Genomic DNA, 19,633 nt, shown 5'->3' on the forward strand with positions numbered 1-19,633 from the left:
TCCGAATAATCATTCATAGGAGACGTATTATACACATTTTCTATATCAAAATCAAGAAATTCTGAAATATTCTTACTCAACCTAAGTGCAAACATAGTATTCTCCCCTTTCAGTTATATCACCACATTGCCTTCATATCATTGTGATTTACCTAAACAAAAAGTAACAAATCCATTCTACAATGGTTATTTAACAAACAAAAGATACATTTTTCTTCCCCCTCCGCTGATTTTGGTGGCCCTGGCATGTTCAGCAGCACCAGCTTGGCACTGTGGGATTTCTCCACTATCACTTCATTGAGGCGGACAGCTGTGTGCATTCTGCGGACGTTCTTCTTGTCTCTGCAAATAATGAGTGTGCTAAGTATTACAATATAGGTTGTACAGCCAGCGTCAGCAGCTATTAGTGTGAAAGATTTTCAATCAACAGAGACTGAAGATGATCAATTTCAATTGCAACGCTGTACTGCTAGGTCATTGGCCACTGCTGATGAATTTTATAATAATAATAATGATAATACTAATAATAAAGGAAATTGGATTATTGATATTTGATAAATAAATCTAATCTGATTTAATCAGCTTGTCAACATTTTTTATCTTTACTATTGAAATATGGTATAAATTGATTCCAAACAAAACTATTGTCTAATGAAATATTATCACTTTTAAAAGTAAATGCATCAATATTTAATTTTTTTTAGTTTACCTAGAAAAGTTTGAAAAAAAAAAACAAAAAAAAAACAAAAAAAAAAACAAAACAAAAAAAAACAAAAACAAATAAAAATCAAAAAAATAATTAATAAACAAAGAAAAAGAAAACCGTTTCCTGAAAAAACAATAATGCCTCACGGTTTTGGATCCATGACATCTTTGCTAAATTTCACTGCTTTGTCTGTTTTTTCTTTCTTGGCTTGTTTGACAGATGGGGTGAAAGTATACTCATTACTCTCTTGTATGTTCCCATCTGGTGAGAGGCGGTCTATTTCAATACCCACATCTGAGGCTCGGCCAGATTGGTGAGCTTTTTCTACGATCTGATCAGCCTGAAGAGGTAAAAGATATAAAAGCTTACCTAGTTTTGAGATAATGATAGAGATTAAGAGGACCTATGTGTTTTTTTTTGTCGAACTTCTTTCCTTTAGTCACAACTTCAACCTAATGCAAGGTCTGTAGATCCTAACTAATATCTAACAGATAGTGCTCATCAATGAAAACTTACAAGCACAATTTGTGCACCAGACTCTATCTTATCCACTATCTTCCCGCATCCTTTCATCTCTTTCAGCATCTTGGACCTCTGCTCCATCATCAGTGTTCTCTCATATGTATAGGCTGATATGTCACTATTTGGCTGGAAAACATATATCGGTGATTAAAACTGATTTCATCTGAAAGTGATAGTCAAATATTGGACAGTATGAGGTAACATCACTGATGGCTTGCTTTTTTCAAAAAATAAAAATTAATGTTAATACTTAAGAAGTAAAATAATCATAAATCATTAAAACCAAGTAGAAAGAATAAATAAATAGATAAATACTCTGACCAAGAAACACATCATCTGGCTTAAACAAGTTAAAGGATTCTCATGAACACATTGCCAGCTGAAAGCCAGTTGTTACCCACCATCTCAACCACCTCCACATCAGCATCTATCCTCAGGTGGTACAAGAATGTCGTCAGATCTTTCTTCATCTGAATGCTGTTGTCCTCAATTTCTGCACAAAGACTAAGGAAATTTATTGGATGAAATGTTACCTTCAAGAGGTGTGGTATAATTCAATTAAGAAGCTTTAATTTAATAAAATTCAAATTATGAAAAACTTGTAACAGTGTTCTACTTTGCTTTGTTGAAAGGCTATTGTGGTGTGATTGAAACTGAGTTGACTTTAACTTTTCTATTTTTTCTACCAAGGGACAATATAACGTTCATACGACTGAGAAGTTCACCTTTCTGGCAAATACTCAAGTGATAAAAATTAAGGCGTTTTAAAATTCAGGGTATTAAGAACTCCAAGACTATATATATATAATTATTGTATAAAAAGATTTTCATCCTCTTTAAAAACAAAATATGAATAATGACGCTAATATAATTTCATAGAAAGCAAGGATACGGGCCACAGTGAACAATCTCATCTTGCAGTTCTTCCACACTTTATGCTGTTTTAACAGGAAAGGTAACAGCATCAGCATTCCTCCGTCATCTGGGGTACAGCAGTTAAGGATGTGATACATACTGAATATGGAAAAGATCAGCCATATATACTTACAATAGACACTGTAAATGATGAAGATTAGCAGATACAGAAACATTCTCACAGGTGACCAAAAACTGCATGTGTATACTAGTGAGTACACGCATGCTTGCAATCTTGCATGATAGAAAGAAAGAGAGATTAGCTGCTACACAAGGTATAGGATTAAGTTCAGTAATACTGTATCAGATGAAGTACATAGAATATTTATAGTATTATTCTCCCCCCCCCCCTTAAAAACAGTACAAACACATTTTGCTTAAATAACATATCCATAAGGATACGGACTATCCACCAGACATCAATGGTGCCAGTATACTTCTCATTTTGGGACTCTGGGTACATGTTGATGTTCTTGGGGACAAGGAGGGCAAGCTGGGCTGCAGACACGCTGCGCACTGTGCCTGAATAAATTTTAATTCACTAATATTATACAATCATATCACTTATCATTATGTATTGAACAAAGAAGGATTTACAGTTATTATAACGGAAGCTTACTTGTTTAAAAGTAGACAACTGAAGCAGTCATAAGTTAACATTTATTAAATGAACTTTACACTTTCAACTACCTGCAATGCAGTGTGGGTGTGCAACCCGTCCACTCAGTTTTTAAGAGCCACCAGAATGCACAATACATATTTACCGATGAACACTCTCCATGACTTCTCATCTTCTGACTGCCTCCACCCATATGGCCATCCTACAACCACTGTGTTGTGCTTCAGGCCACCCAAACCAGCTGTCTGTATGCTGAATATAACATTGTTTATGTATCATAATTTGATTCATTTGTTCTTGAAAAAATACTTATACATTTAAATATCAACATTTCACCAATCATGATTGTTTTTTAAAATAATCTTGAATTAAATAAAAAATTAACCCATTTCTCCATCCATGGGTGTTTACAATTTTACCTGCTTTTACAATTTTTTCCTCTCCCTTTCCATTTTTTTTTTAATTTATGTTTTTCCAAAACTATTTATTTCCATAAAGAGTCAATGGAGCTAACAAGAAATCTTCTGTGTGGTCGACTCCAGATTTCAACTTACAGGTGATCCAGGCCTTGGTTCACTTCAGTGGAAACCAGAACTTCTGAAAATCCTTTCACTTTCTCCTCAGCCATAACACGTTTCAGGATCTATTGCAAAAGGGGCAAGTAACGATAACCATAATTTCTAAAACATGGAAATTTGTTTGAAAACATAACAACTATAAGCATAGTGTCCATGAAAGCAAACGCTTTCCCTTTACTAGTAATTATTTAATGTTATGAATACACAACTCGGTGGCAGCATGTGCAGCCAAAATTTTTTTTCTAGACAAAAGCTAAAGAGCAAATTCACTATCACAGTCAGTGTAATATTTTGAAGTATTGCAAGTATTAATAAATTTATTGAGAACCAACCTCTTTAGCAGCCTGTGCATCTGCATATCTCTCATGATAATCTCCCTCTAACACAGAGGCAACCAGAGTCAAGCCTTTCCCTAGTGGAATAGGACACACATTCAAGTGAGAAAAAAATTAAAACACTTCTACCATGTGTAATAAGACACATAATCAAGTGAGAGAAAAATCAAATCACTGCGAAACCAAGACCTCAAGATCAATAATTTTTTCTTAATAATAATTAAAATAAAAAAAACAATAGGACACAGCAAACACATAATACAACACTTGACTCATTTCAACATTGCATAGGACCTCAAGTTTTCTGAATAGTGCAATAATCTTTTTAGCAAAATACAGAACTACAAATAGAGGGTACCAACATTTGCTACTACAAATGAGAATTGGGTAATTTCTTTTATATTTTATTTTTCTTAATATAATAATTCATGAACATTTTTAATCATTCTAATATTCTAAAATATTCTTGCCATTACTGACTGTAATATAGCAAATAAATCAAGCATGGCAGTTGTCACCACAAACATATGTAAACCAGTAAAATGGATGGTAAAAAAAAACATGTACAAGACATGGGGCCAGCAATCTGGACCATCTGCATGGTACAATTTACCTGCTTTCAGCTGATGGGCAAAATCCAGTGTTCTGGGATATTTAGGTTGCAGGCCAGAGGTGGGTTTCATGAGGACAAGAAGCTGAGGTCTGAAAACATGGAGAGGTGGAAAGTAATCAGTAATAGATGCACCACAAGTCAGTCTCATTAATTTGATACCCAGGAGTCCAAAGCAAAGTGGATGTCACACATTTTGTTGATGAGAGGCATATATGACTTATATCAATCATAAGGCAGCTATTGAGAAGAAAAGATCAAAGAATAGCTGTAAGTGGCAATTATGCATGACATACATGCACAAAATACACCACATCTGAGTCTTTTGTTCTCTACATCCACCATGGTGTAAATGCACTTCATGAATCACAGGAGCATTATTCAGCGCTGCACTTTATGCATATAATTATCAGAAAGACAATCTATGCTTTCAGGGCTTAATCATGGACTAAAAAGTACTATGCTTCACATACTAGTACCATAAGGAAAGGGAAATAATGTCGCTCACACTAGGTTCATCCTGCTAAATGCATTTTTAGTTAAATATATACACATTCTTCTCCAAATAATAAATTGTAAAAATTTTGTAGTAATTCCTTTTCAATATATCTTATATAATATTTTAAACAAAAGTGTTTATTGTAAACTGTAATTGATACCATCATCAAACTTCTATTAACCACATCTTTCTTTAAGAAAAAGAATGACAATTAACATTAATGTTAAGAGCAATTATCATAAATTATTTTGAAAAACACTTTATGCTAAAAAGTTTTTCAAAATCACAACAAAATCACAAAAGACCCTTAAATGGTGCTAACATAAGGAACAAATCATTCGGGTTAAGTCTAAAAACAATGCAAATACAAGCACAATGATAGTTCCTGTAATCAATGAGGCTCTGTGATATAAGATTTATTGTTACCTCCAGTTCTTGGTATGTGGTGGTCCATCTTCTAGCCTGAGTAAAGAGTACCTGGCCGCAGACATGGCTAACCCTCGGAAACCATCTCCCCATTCCTTCTCAGCACTGTAAATGTTAAAACATAGTATTTTCACTTAGTTTCCTTATACATGTCTGTCTAGCTGTCTGCCTGCTAGACTGTCTTCACTCAGTCTTTCTGCACACATGCCTTTACATCTGTCTAACATCTGTGAGTTTACTTACTTACTGTTAAATCCATTTCTGAACTTACCCTTTAAATTCAATGTATTTGTAGATGCACCCAGCAATAGCTATGGCAACCAGTGCATAATACCAGCTGGAGATGAACATGAGAGCTATACACATCCCCACACCCAGCAGTGACAGCGTCCTAATTTTTAAAACAAAAATGTATAATATACTTTACAAAATACTACTGATTCAGAATTAGTGTTTTGAGGGCCTCATGTCCTCATGTTAACAGACCGGATGGCTCAAATGGTAGAGCGCTCGCCTCCGGTGCAGTAGGTCATGGATTCAATCCTCGGCCGGGTCATACCAAAGACCATCATAAAAATAGTACCTACTGTCTCCTTGCTTAGAACTCAGCACTTAAAGGTTGAAGTAGGGAACAAAGCCAGTGCTGTTGAATGACTGGTAACAGAGGGCCATGTGGAAAAAAAAGTTTACGCTTAACATGTTTACCCTCTTTAAATAAAGTTAAAAAAAAAAAAAAAAAAAAAAAAAAAAAAAAAAAATGCAGGCAAATGGCTTTAATAAGTACTTTACAGGTGCTGTAAGCAAAATTTTGCAATAAGCTGCAAATTCTCTACTAATTCTAATGCTCACACACACACCTCTTTCTCTTACTTACCAATGATAAAACCTAAAACGTGGCCTCCAGCTGGGCTCCTTCAGTAGTGTCTGCAGGGCACAGGCCAGGTTCACAAAGCCATAGCACATCAGGAAGAACCTGGGAAGAAATGAAAAGGAAGCTTAACAATGAATATTTGAAATACTGACTATTTTCTCCAAAAGATTAAATAAACTTTTATTAAATAAACATAAGTATAACTGACTAAGATATATCATTTTTGTTTCAACTAATAAGTAGGTTAACTGTTTCCTCTGAATTTATCTACAAAACATCTGGATATTAACTATAATACGACTTCCTTTGTAACACTTAAATCCAACAACAACGCAGTAGCTGCAATTAGATTTTCAAAACTATTGACCACCAGCTGACTCAAAGAGTATTATGTTGCATTGCATTTGCTGTAAGGTAACACACACCACACTTCCACTAGCCTTACATTGTAATAATTGGGGCCACATAATCCAGATTTCCAATGAGGATCCCAATTTCTGTGATGCAGGCAGTTAACAACAGGGCTCGCAGGGGTTCCCCTCTCTTGGTGGCCACGCTGAATATTTTTAGGAAAGGAATGATGCCATCCTTTGAAATGGCTTGTAGAAGTCTTGGAGCACCTGTAATTGTATAAAGGAAATACAAGGGTTTGTATTAAGATTATACAAATAATGACTGACTGGATATGTATATAAGTAAATCTTACTAAAATACTTTTTATCCATGCAATGACACCCCAAAACTTACTAATATGCACAGACACTCCCATTTTTGATGTGACTTGAGAAAACCACACCCATAAATTATAGATACTGACATTAAAGACAAGTGATCTTAACACGAGAACGAGCAGGCATTTAAAGTAACATACAAACACACATTACAATGCATTTACACATAAGCTGAACATCTTTTACTAGCAATTTTCAGTGTCACACTCACACTTGAAGAAACAGGCACTTATTCTTAACAATATAAAAATTGAGATACATGCAGCATTACACAGTTTTTACCTGTCAAACTTTGTAGTCCAGCACCTACAGTGGATAGAAAGGAGCCAATGATGATGACCCAGGGGTGTGGCCAGGCTAGATTGGCAACCACCAAGTCTCCGCCTATACTTTCACCAAACCTGGAATATATAAAATGTTAAGTGCCAACTGGAATTATGTGCAACATATCACAGACTACACCAAATGCTTACTTTTCACATCTCACATTGTGCAACAAATGAGAGAGAGAGAGAGAGTGAGTTTACAAGCACACTTCAGCTTTACTCTTAAATTTATGTATCCTACTGGTGCTCAACTTGTTTTCACATTGTTCAAAAGAGTTAATTTTATCATTTAGTATTAAAATCTTAAAGCAATATTAACTCTTTGTTTCGGCCAAAAAATGAATTTTCCTGGAGTAAACAACAATTTTCCCATGCTTACCAATGGTTAATGAATCCATTTTTACATTCAAAGTTAGTCCCTGGTTTTTTTCTAAAAAGTTTGGTTTTTTGTTAAAATCTCTTAAGAGATTTTAACAAAGTATAGACATCAATGGAGGTTACGTGGTCTAAAGACAAGTTCAAATATCAGAATAAAAGCTATAACTGCTGTTTTTGTGGTAAAACAGAATATATTATATTTCTATGAGTTATTCACAAGGTTTTTATTGTGAAATATAGGTATCATACAAAGAGTTATTATGCCTTTAAATCATCCTGATATGCTCACATAAACTTAGCTTACATAAACCCACAAAGACAAATTATATAATCTAACTACTGTCAAAAAGGTTAAAGATATAATATATGTCATAATAAGGGGCATGCTTCTTACTTGTCTCTAAGTAGACCTCCATCAGTTGCACCACCATAAAACAGAACACTGGACAGGTCTAATAGCAAGTCAAGGTACGTTAATAATCAGTGGACAACATTGAAACAACACAGAAGCACTTCATCAGGGATGGCTTAGAAAGGAAATTCTAGTCAGAGAGACAAGAAGACATTTTAAGTGAAAATAACAAACAGTCTCCAACCCTTATCATATCACAAACTGCATATATGGCCATCGCAGCACACGATATCAACCCAGTAGTTCCCAGTACATTTTAAATGTATCAAAATACACACTGCAAGGATACAAACAAAAGATGTAGTAAGCACAGCTGCTATGGTTCCTCTGGGGATAGACTTCTGTGCATCCTCCAAGTCTCCAGACCTGTTGGAGCCTGCCATGATCCCTGTGACAGAGGGGAAGAAGATACCAAGCAGTATGGTGAACGTGGTGGTAAGATCTGAGATGACTTCACCTCGACCCTTGTCCCCTTCATCTGTGTCGCTGCCAACCACATAGCCCAATCTGGAGTATGGTCCATTCACATTATCTAGAATAAAGAAAGGAGACAAAAAATATTAGGGATAATTTTCAAATTTGGCCCATATTGCAGGCCTTTGGTAAACTACATTTCAGTGTTAAAAGCTAAATGGCAAAGTCACTTTTCAGTCATGGCAGTAAACAGGAATGTGAACATTTCTAAGGACAAGAGAAGGCCATGGCAATATTTCCAAACACTTCTAGGTGTTATGTACACAAAACATGTAATACTGTGTAACACATATTATCTTCCTAAAATATCAACGTAAAAAATGTAATAAATGTAATGATAACACTACCCATATGATAATAAAGAATTCTTCTACAGAAGGATGCCCATATATACATATAATTACCATGAAATTCTCCACTGGCCAAGCCTGGTATTCCTGCTATCTCTCTGGTCTCATGGTCCAGGAAGTACTGGTCACAGGCAGAGAAGTTACCCCCAGGGCAGTAGTTATTGAAAATAGGGCCTCCCTCAGCCTTAGTACAGTTCACTGGACCAGCTAGTATTCTATCTCCTAGGTAGCACACTCTGGGAGGAAAAAATTGATGTTATTTATGAGATAGCAATCTTCATTGACAGTAACATTATTCAACCAACTGTCATCTGTATGATGTGAATGATTCTCAAAATCAAGTTAATTTTCCTTTCTAATTGAAAGCAAACCTAAATACACTGCTTATATAATCATAACAAAATTTTATAATTAATGATAAACAGACTATTGGGTGGAACCTTAACTAGTATAATTATCAACATGGCCTGCTCTTTTTGCAAATGGAATGATACCACTCAGTATGGAAGCAAACAGCACCAAAAAAACCATACTAAGGTTAAATGTATCAATATCATATTCCAAAAATTAACTTAATGTAAAGTTGTCTATCCCATAGGATATAGTTTACTTAAAACGTCAGAATGCATTTGTGCTAAAAATCCCTCTGATAAAGAGAAAAGATAATGTGCTGTAACAAGAGCAGGCTAGATCAACCTCTGCAGCACCTCGACTGACAGATAAAGGCCACTTTTGTACTCACATGGCACTACCTAATAGTTTTGTATCAAATACCATCAGACTGGCTTTATATCTGGCTAGATGTAAGGTTGTTACTTCTATTAGTCTCTAACAAATAAATGGAAGTGTTGCGCTAAGGAAATGAATGTCCCCAGAGACTTCAATGCTGCTCTTAATATCAACATCTGCACTGAGACACCCACATTGCCTCAAAGACATACAAATAACTAACAATATCTTGCTATTAGGTAGTTAGGTCTAGACTTCCAGTTATTTTAATATGAATCTGATTGTTGTTCTTACATCAAATCCTACAGCTAGTTTCACAATTTTTATTTCTAATATTTTGGTGTACTTCAAATCAGGATAGGTGTGCAACAGTCTGCTAAAATATAAAAACTACTGGTCTAAAATTAAGGTCATTTCTTTCTTATAATTCCAGCACCATGTTTTATTTTTTCAGACAACTTCTGATTTTCGTGGGTCAAAAATGATTGAAATTTTGGTCTAAAAGATTAGACCAACTGCCTGTCTCAAGTCCTTTAAAAAAATGTCCCCAGGCTAGCAATCACAGATTAGTTGGTAAAGAGTCTCACTTACTTGACACTACCATCTGGATTAGCTGCAAAAATCCCAATGTAGATTGCCAAGATGGATAGGATGACACAGCTTAGAGATAGTGCTGCCACCATGCTGACAAACTTAACACCAGCGAATACAGCACAGAACAAGATCACCAGCAATATAGTGCCATAGATCCTGTAGGTGTTCACCAGATCATATGTTGTCTCTGGGTCATTGTCAGTGATGATTTGTATGACTGGGGCCATGTATTTCTGAAATAAAAACATGGATATCTTTACAATTTAATGGCTGAAAAGTTAGAAATAATAACAATAATTATTATAATATCAACAATAACACCAAACAAGTAATTAAAAAGAGAAATATCTATCATAACTAGAGTTATGCATTTGTCCTTAATTGGAATAGACCGAAATTTCAGTGCACACATCCCTTGACTCTACAAGATGAAAAGGCGAACAGGGATCCCCCTTGTTGTGCCTCACTTTCTTAAATCCCAGAATAAGCCATCTAGCAAACTGCTGATCTTGATTTAACTAGAATTTCCACATGTAAGCACGCCTTGCTCTTAATTCATCTTTAAACTTACCAGAAGAATCTCTATAGCACCTATAATGTACATGGCTGCCGCAAAACTGGTCCCAAGGTAGAAAAGGATACCTACAGCCCCACCAAACTCTGGCCCCAGGTTCCTGGAGATAAGGAAATACGCTCCTCCAGCTGGGACCACCCCATTGGTCGCTATAGCACTCAGAGATATGGAAGTCAACAAAGTCTGAAAAGAACATTAAAAGCCAGTTACGAATTTGAATTAATCATAACTGAGAATATTATAATGGAAAACGAATGGTTGAATTTGTCATTAAAGAGAATAAGTGTAGGGTAAAAAAATCAATAATTTAATAAGTACAGAACTAAAGGAAGAACAGATTCCGTAAAAGCACTTAGAAATAAAAATGCATTAACCACATAAGAGATAAATGTTGTATAAAATAACAAATGACAATTATCAGGCAATAAGAAGTCTGGGGAATTCAAAGTTAATTTGATAACATGGAAACCAACAACCATTCTTTTACTTCCAACAAAATTAATATTAAGAGCTTGCCTGGTATATCACACTACTTCCTATAACCTATATCATCATGGGAAAGCTTATGGAGTACTATGGGGATTTTACACACTTGTTACCCATGCTAGCTATACAGTCTTTAAGTTAGATGCAGGGGCCTGTTTCACAAAAGAATGCAAGCCCCAAGACTGGTCTACAGACTTAGCTTTTAGACCACAATTTTAGTCTACCTTAGCCTAAAATAAAATCAGTAGTAATCTAAATTGAATGAAAGATTGCACTATAGCAATAGTTTTGTTTAATAACAAGAAAGGTACTGTTTGAGTTACAAAACAATTACTTAACAATAAATTAAAAAAATTTAAAATAGACCCATAGTAGTCAGTGTAATTTTAAAAAAAAAGAGAAATTTTAATTTGTTTATTTTAAAGGAAGGGATTATTAAAATCCAGATCAATTTTCAAACTAAAAGAGGAATTTGGTATATAATAACCTTTGGCATATGGACTTTATTTGAGAAACTAGTAGAGTCAGTTTATATGTGTTACAGGGAATCTATTCTAGCTTCATGTGTAACTTTCACTTCTTTTGAGAAACAAGCCCCATGTGTAATAATTTGCAATCAAGACAATAAAATCATAAATAAAATAAAAAATACATTAATATTCACTACTAGGCAATCACAAACATCATGACCTCAAATGGGTATCATTCATCAATTTCCATTACAAATGAAATGCCCATTAAAGAAAAAAATCATACAAAGGTAACTGACTTAAACCAGTCCTGTATTGATCTAAAATCTTGACTAAAGACCCAATCAAATGCTGTTGGTTCCAAAAGAACACTTAAGCAATATTGCTTTAACATGCCAGTCCCAGGTGTTTCCCAGTAATGTAATTCTGGCATGTATTGTAGAAAGGTAGTCTAAAGCTCTTCTACTAATCTCTATATGTATCCTGGTTTACATAGAATACATTCCACATTCAAATTTGCTAATATAATAAAAGAGGTCACAAAAAATTGTCTACAAATATAAGTGGTCAAACTTATCTCTACTTTCTCATCAAATTTACAAGAAAAAACTCTTCAAGCCACTTAGACCAAAATCTTCTTTTTCTACCATATAACCTTATAAAACCACTTTCTGGGTTTCTGTCTCTTTTACTATAAAAAGTTCTTCTAAACAGCCAAGATTAGTTATTTGTTCTCCAATAACCTGGTGTACATCAAGTCATTCTCAGGAAATGTGGCTATAGGTATTGCTCTGACCTTCTTCCCAAGGAGTACAATCAGCCCTCTCCCCCTCTGCTCTTCCCCCTTCCCTCTATCATACTTCCTCAGAAATGGACAGTAGATGCCAAGGGGAGTGTCTACTTTCAATTTCAGACTGTATGCCTCAGTATAAGGCTACAACAACACTTCAACCCCTGAAGGAGTTGACAGGACAGACACAAATATTAGAGTGCAATTAACACTGTGCCAGGCAGGTGTTTAAGAAAATAATGCCCATAGTAACAGAGAACATCAGTGAGAAGCTAATGAAATTCTTCACTGGATTCTACATTCACAGCACCTTGTTTGTACTACTTACAGTGCAGCAGCACAGCAATACAATCATGAAAGCCTGTGGTATTCCAGCAGTCCCCACTATCCATGTCATTCTGACAAATAAAATGACACCAAAGATGTTCTGCAGACATGGGAGGTACACGCCAAGGATGGTGCCCAACTTGCTAACCTGAAACCAGCAAGTAAAACAGACATTCGATCAAACCAAAGGATAAAAAGGAATGACATAAATGGTTAAGTAGCCAATAATCTCACACACACGCATGCGGAAACACTGTCAGACTGAAATGATCTAGTGCCCAAGTAGATGCAGACTTCAATATTCTCTCCAAAATTCTTTTATCTAATTTGAGGTAAAAAACGAAAGACACTGCTTGTCTTTAGGAAACAGATAATAGACATCTCATCTGAACAGTGTTTTGCAAGTGTGCCAGGAATAGTAAGAGAGAGATGAATAAAACAAGAGGATATTAAAGATTTTCAATGCTACAAATAGGTTTTTGGCCAACATGTCCTAAGATGCCATTGTAAAGTAAGCCCTAAGTATTTGCAGCAACTACCCAATATAGTGCCTACCACAGAATTAAAAAGAGTAAGTTCATAACCCTTGAATATATATGTCCACACACACTTGCATACATACAAACCTGTGGTTTTCTTGCTGATTTTTCAATTTCATGTTCACTTGGTACTGTGCCACCAGAGTAGCTTACCAACCTAGACAACACCTGTGATATCATGGGACGATTCCTGAACTCATCCTGGAATTAATAAATTAATGATATATTTTATAAATGACATATTATATATTTAAATCAAGGGAAATGGAGAGCCCAGATTGGGAAGTCAGAGGGCAATATCAGGTATATTTCACGTAACAACCTTCTCGGCCCTCTCATGGGCTCAGCTTTCATTAAAACCCAAATATTTGGAGTCAGTGTGTTTTGCATTAATAAGATTAACAAATAGAAAAAAAGCAATAAATATGTTGATTCTTTTATGAGTATACAGTATGTTTCTAAATGAATCCCTCGATAAGTCCTATCTAACTTTTTAAATCTTTACAAAATGTCACTCGTACTTGGATCTGCATCTCCAGAAACACTGATTGCTTTGTATGTATCCTGGACCTTTATATTATAAAAACAATAAAGACTGACCAACTGACAGACTGTCAACGAGCAAGAAAAAATAACCCATGGCAAAGATATCACATAACCCCCACAATTCAGAAGTAGTTACAATGTTTCCTACTTATTCCCATACCCCTCTCCTCCGCACACACATAAACGATAGATGTTCCCTTTTAAAGTGACAAGTATATGCGTAAAAAATGAGGCTTTTAATTACATAATCATCTGACATAATATGCATGTCATTCAATCAACCCCCTGCATGAGACTTAAGTTCTTTTGGAGGGACCTCAATCAATTATTTACGAGTCAGTGCATACTTAAGACTCTCCACTGATTGTGCTTGGCATATATCACTCACAGTAATTCAATATACTGCATTATTGGTCAAATCAAATGGAGCAAACCTGCAGTATTGGTCTCTCTGGGAAAGCAGACTTTTGGTTAAATGACTGTATTGTTCATTTCACAAAAGCAACCATTGGTAATTACAATTACAAACAGATTTTTCAGCTATTCTTCTAGATTTGAGGATGCACAAAAATGTCCCTTGGTCAACTGAACAAAACTATATGAGACCTCTTAAAAATCCAACTACACTTAATGTATTTCAATAACTAATGCAAACAATAAATTCTACTAGTGCACTTATTTACTGAAAATATTCAATGAAAAAATCCATAATGCCTTGAGCAAAAAATGGATGCTTATTGTTTAAACCAAGTATTCAACAATTTTCAAGTGCTGCTAGGATTTTTCAGAAATGATGAAAACTATATGACCCAAATGCTAAAAGAATCAGGGTTAATTTTTCCTTGGAGCTACTCAAGTTTGATGAGAAGGGAAAGTAGTGTTTCGGGATTAATTTTCACAGACTAAAAGAGGATTCATGCATATCCAACATGTTATACTGTAAATGCCCAGCAGCTAACTCTGTTTCTTCCAGAGACTGGCTTAAAAAATCCCCCCCCCCAAAAAAAAAGAAAAAAAAATTAATGACATTGTGATAACTACTTTAAGTACTTTTCAATCTATAAAACATAATGACCGAAGCTAAGAATTGACTGAAAGTAAGTTTGAAACTGGTTGTAATTACAGTAACCTGTTACGCTATACACCCTACTACGCGTCCTCTGCTGTCTACACCCTTAGGTCAATTGCAATGTTGTGTGTGAATTTGGGGGGAGAATTCTTAGAAATCAATAATGAAAATTGATTCCCAGAAAAGCTGGCCAACATCACCTGGTTCTGGTCTCATCAACTTTTTGGCATAATATATATTTGTTTATGCACCTCATCATAAAATCCACAGGGGTCATCCTTTTTGACCCATTTACGTCACAGATAAGTTAGTTAAAAATACAGAATTCACTGACTGCTTTTTTCCCCTTTGAGACTGAATCATAAATAAAGATGAAAAGCCAATGTTTATTATTTTCATCACAAAGTGATATTTCAGTTCTTTTTCAATAATGAAATTGATAGCATGGTTTAAATGCCCACTTCTAGGTTCAAAGCTGTCTAGTTCTATCTGTTCGCCTTTCGTGAGTCTGCTTCCCTCTTGCTGATTATCTCTAATATTGCCTCTCTGTACGTCCATCGTACCATTTTTTCATTGTTCTGGCCTTTAACAACTCAAACAAGATTTTGGGAAGTGCATATTTATCAATTCACACATATTATATAGGTTGATTCAAATGCAGCTATACCTGTAACAAACCTATTGCGATGAAAAAGACAATTTAAAGGTGCTTTGAATAAATTAAAAATGCTTACAAAATTATAAAAATCTCCATAATGTGTCTCCAATTAAAAAAATTATGAAATAAACAATCAGATTTGTGTTAAATGAGATATACTATAGGTCAGAATACTGTACCTCATATAAAGCCATCTCCCTATCTGCACTCGTATCTCCCTCAGCATTCGTGAGACTAAGTCTCTCGTTGGCATTTTTGCCATCTTCACCTGTAAGACAGAACATATATTTACTGTCAGGTAACTGGATGGCTTATATGATACCTTTCACCATCAATTTAAATGTGCAAACTTGGCCCAATCAAACATCTTAAATTCAACACTGGCTAAAATCTATATATTATTATTCTAATATATTTATTACTCAACATCATCTATGCATAATTTAATTTTTCTGCTCACTTCCCAATGAAAAAGTGTTGCAATGTAAAAATGAATACATACAGCACCTCAGTAAAACAGAAAGAGAGATATGAATGGACCAAGAATGCTATTCTCATGTTAAATGCCCCAACTTCATTTAAAACTCTCAAAAAGTATTAAAAATATCACACGTTTTTATAAACACCATAGCCAACCACCAATTAGTACCAATGTACTTTTTGGGTAAAACCAATTTTGTGATGGGAGTAAATAATACATTTTGTTTCTTTGCCAATATGCACTAAGTCTTGTTAAATCGGGATAACTGATTTAGTGGTTAACTGCAATAGATATCATGCACCTGAAGGAAAACTGTTTATAGAGTTCTACCTTTAATCTTTCAGAAATGGAGTCTTATTAAAGGGTGTGTGGATAGGTTGGGTTTTTCAACAAAATATGATTTACAAGTGGGCCAACCTCTGAACTGGTCTAACTGCAATGCATGTACTTATTACAGGCTGTTGATTATTTTGTATTACTCTCCAAGTGGTTCACAGCATATATTAATGCAATCAACCATGACTGACTGAAATCAATATTTGCAAAATCTGGGAATTGTAATATAAAGCAATCAACAGCCCCTTTACCACAGGCATTTGAATGCAATACACCAATTCAAAATGGGTTCAGAGTCTGTGTGAAAGGTGGCCAATCAGAATGTAAAAAGCTACCTCTAGGACACAGACGTGCCAGCATGGATCAGTGCCACTGGTGAAGGAATTATCCAGTGCCCAAATTTCAAGTCAAGATTTTGGTTTGGAATGGGTAATTTCAGAATAGGACAGTAAGCTTCATTGCTTCAGATTTTATGAGCCCACGCCGAGTCCCAAAGGCCACTGGGAACTCCTCTCTCTACTGGTACTGGAAAGGGCACAGGTATGCTGACTTACCAGGCCTGTGAAACTCAGGGTGTGCACGTGAAGAGGTCTCTGAGGACAATCACATTTTTAGGGGCAAATTTATTTCCTCTCTCCTTCAGATACCAGGCTATGTAATAATATATGAAGAATGGAAAGTCTAATACATATAACAGTTTTCCTTCTTATTCATGCAACCAAACATGTTATAATTGCTAGAATTGCAAGACACAGTTCCCCATGCAACTACATGCAACTTAATGAGCTAGCACTCCAAAAAGTACCGATGCATTAACAATGATACCATGCACATGCTACTGTAACCAATATTCTAAGTTACATTCAAACTAATTAGCCTACTTAAGATATAACAGATTCCTTTGTTTTTTTTAATAAAAAAAGTTTTATAATATTCACTTCAGATTTACAACCCTTCAGTCAAAAGCATAATTCATGGACTTCAAAAACAAACACACACTGCAATAAATAAATAAATAAATAAATAAATAAATAAATAAATAAATAAATAAAATGTGTCAAACAAAATGTTGTGCATACATAAAATTTTGAAATCACACAGAATAGTATCCAAATGCACTTTCAGATAACACAGATACACCAACATAGGTCCTGGACCAGTATTTTAAAGTTTTCAAAAGAATTATAACTTACATTTGCACATTTTCAAAAAATAGTCCACAAAGACAGAAGAAGGGTGATGAAAAAAATAAAAGATAATCATATTTATAAATACAAACAAATAAAAAATTACAAAATAATGCCCAACCTTGATTGTCATCTTCGGATCGAGAGTGATCATCTTTGCTAGAAACATCATGAGAACTGAGTGGAGTGGAAGCAGTATTATTCCCATTGCAAGCACTAACTTGTTCTAATTCAGACTCAACAAGATGATGAGAAGAAAGCTGTGGTAAACTTACTACCGCAAGTTCCATCATAAAACTAAGTAACAGGTTCCACTTTCCTCCAGTTCAACTTGTCATGTGAATTGGCAGCAAGAGGAGGGAAAACTCAATTAAGGGAAAGACACTACACACCGCACTCAAAAATCAATAAGCAGTGATGTAAAGAAAGCCTTAGAATCGTAATCTGATTGGATATCCACTATCTTCAAAAGACCACGTAAAATTGATAATAATATAACCAGAGGCTTATAAAACTTGACCAATATCTAGTTATGCATAGGACATTGGGAGATTGTGCTTATTGTCAAATTAAGCACAGCATTATCTTAAGTATAAAGATTTTTTTCAAAATCACATAATTTGTTTCCCAATAAGGTAATCTCCTTAGTACTAATAATAATGGTAACATTTTGCTCACTTCAATTGCATTGTTTCATTGATTAAGGTTTTGCATTTCTCACAGAATCCAGTAAAATAATAACAACTGGGGAAGTAACAGGGAAATATGGTTAAATATCAACATGAAGTCACAACCAGAGTGTATTGACGGAGGGACAACAGAGCACATTATCTGAGCCTCTGGAATGAAAGATGATGCTTACCAATCAATTGGCTCAGACAGGGTTCAGTGGACAAGTAGAAAAAGCATGTTCAAAAGTTTCTTATCTAATACCTTAACTGCGATTCCATAACCGCAAGCTATCCTTTTTGGTAGCGAATAGTGTCTATAATGAGCTTATGATTGTGATCAATGGTTTTATGAGAATTTCACTTCCTCTGCTATTACATTATGAAAATTCATCAATCAGCAAATTGTTAGATTACTTGTGTTGAACAATGCTAGACTTTTTTTTCAAATCACGTATTTTTTTAAAATCCAAAATATATGTACTTCTTTCTAAGACTGGAGAACTATGCTAAAGCAAAAACTTTAATGTTAGAAACAAAAGTACTGCAGACACAATTAAATAAAAGTAAAGTTACTAAATCTGTCTGCTCCCCAATCTGTGCTTATTTAAGTAATACTGAATATCAGTGAACAGACAGATAACTAAAAGTAGCAAACTTCCCATATATACATAATTCTTTCTATTAATAATTAGCATTAATTTGGGACTGTCTTTCCATGCCAAATTGGTGGTGGAAAAATTGTGTTATATCCCAAAATATAATGCACATTTTCTTTAAATAAACATACAAATGCTGTCCCCACAACCTTTTAAGCTAGCAAAGAGTATAATTTAAAATTAGTTGAATACTAATTCTTTTTTGGTTAAATTCCCAAGCAATTTACTGTGCACCTTTGTAATGACATTGTGAAAATAAATAAATGGAAGCATTCGATAAAACCACTGAAATAAGCAAAACATTATTCATATCATGAAATTCAAGTATTTTGTTTGATGCTACTGAATGGGCAACATTGAGAAAAAACAATCAAGATGGTACAATGATATCAAAGACACAAACAATGCTAAACTTAAAATTTGCTTTATTTTCTCAGCAAAAGATACATTAATGCAGACTGTAAAACCAGAACAAAAAAAAATTCTTCATTTTGTCATCAACAGCACACAAATCAGATTATATAGTCTTTGATATCATTATTGTAAAGTCTAATGTAATCAATGGGTCGTGAGTAAGTGTTAGTTGTGGCGACTTTGGGTTAAAAGATACTATAAAGCTACAATCTAAAACACAATGATCACAATGTATAAGCATCCGCCATTCAGGGTTTTAACCAAGGGTCAATTTTCGATGACACTCTCTTAAATTAAAGGGAGATTAACTGTCAGTTACCCTGTCTCCTGCATCACAAGTATAATAATTGCACGC

General features: G+C 34.7%; 1 protein-coding gene across 6 annotated transcripts in view; it reads right to left on the reverse strand.

The window, feature by feature from the left end:
• LOC106162227 (solute carrier family 12 member 6) overlaps nt 1-19,633 on the reverse strand; it is a 29,166-nt gene that overhangs the window by 3,803 nt on the left and 5,730 nt on the right. For 5 of the 6 annotated variants that reach the window (XM_013539437.3, XM_013539436.3, XM_087010772.1 and 2 more), the window contains 23 exons: nt 15,713-15,801; nt 13,348-13,461; nt 12,723-12,869; nt 10,646-10,831; nt 10,072-10,307; nt 8,806-8,987; nt 8,217-8,459; nt 7,910-7,967; nt 7,094-7,212; nt 6,526-6,700; nt 6,084-6,182; nt 5,481-5,600; nt 5,210-5,314; nt 4,288-4,376; nt 3,672-3,751; nt 3,316-3,404; nt 2,907-3,013; nt 2,545-2,664; nt 2,120-2,209; nt 1,629-1,720; nt 1,222-1,353; nt 852-1,045; nt 208-341 (listed from right to left, as the gene is read on the reverse strand). In XM_013539437.3, coding sequence (XP_013394891.2) covers nt 208-341; nt 852-1,045; nt 1,222-1,353; nt 1,629-1,720; nt 2,120-2,209; nt 2,545-2,664; nt 2,907-3,013; nt 3,316-3,404; nt 3,672-3,751; nt 4,288-4,376; nt 5,210-5,314; nt 5,481-5,600; nt 6,084-6,182; nt 6,526-6,700; nt 7,094-7,212; nt 7,910-7,967; nt 8,217-8,459; nt 8,806-8,987; nt 10,072-10,307; nt 10,646-10,831; nt 12,723-12,869; nt 13,348-13,461; nt 15,713-15,801 — 3,000 coding nt within the window. Of the gene's footprint in view, nt 1-207; nt 342-851; nt 1,046-1,221; nt 1,354-1,628; nt 1,721-2,119; nt 2,210-2,544; nt 2,665-2,906; nt 3,014-3,315; nt 3,405-3,671; nt 3,752-4,287; nt 4,377-5,209; nt 5,315-5,480; nt 5,601-6,083; nt 6,183-6,525; nt 6,701-7,093; nt 7,213-7,909; nt 7,968-8,216; nt 8,460-8,805; nt 8,988-10,071; nt 10,308-10,645; nt 10,832-12,722; nt 12,870-13,347; nt 13,462-15,712; nt 15,802-17,658; nt 18,733-19,633 lie in introns of those variants that run through there. The other variant, XM_013539433.3, reaches the window with a different exon arrangement.

The sequence above is a fragment of the Lingula anatina genome, chromosome 4 (assembly GCF_051362555.1).
Source record: "Lingula anatina isolate TDL-2025a chromosome 4, LinAna3.0, whole genome shotgun sequence".
NCBI lineage: Eukaryota > Metazoa > Brachiopoda > Lingulata > Lingulida > Lingulidae > Lingula > Lingula anatina.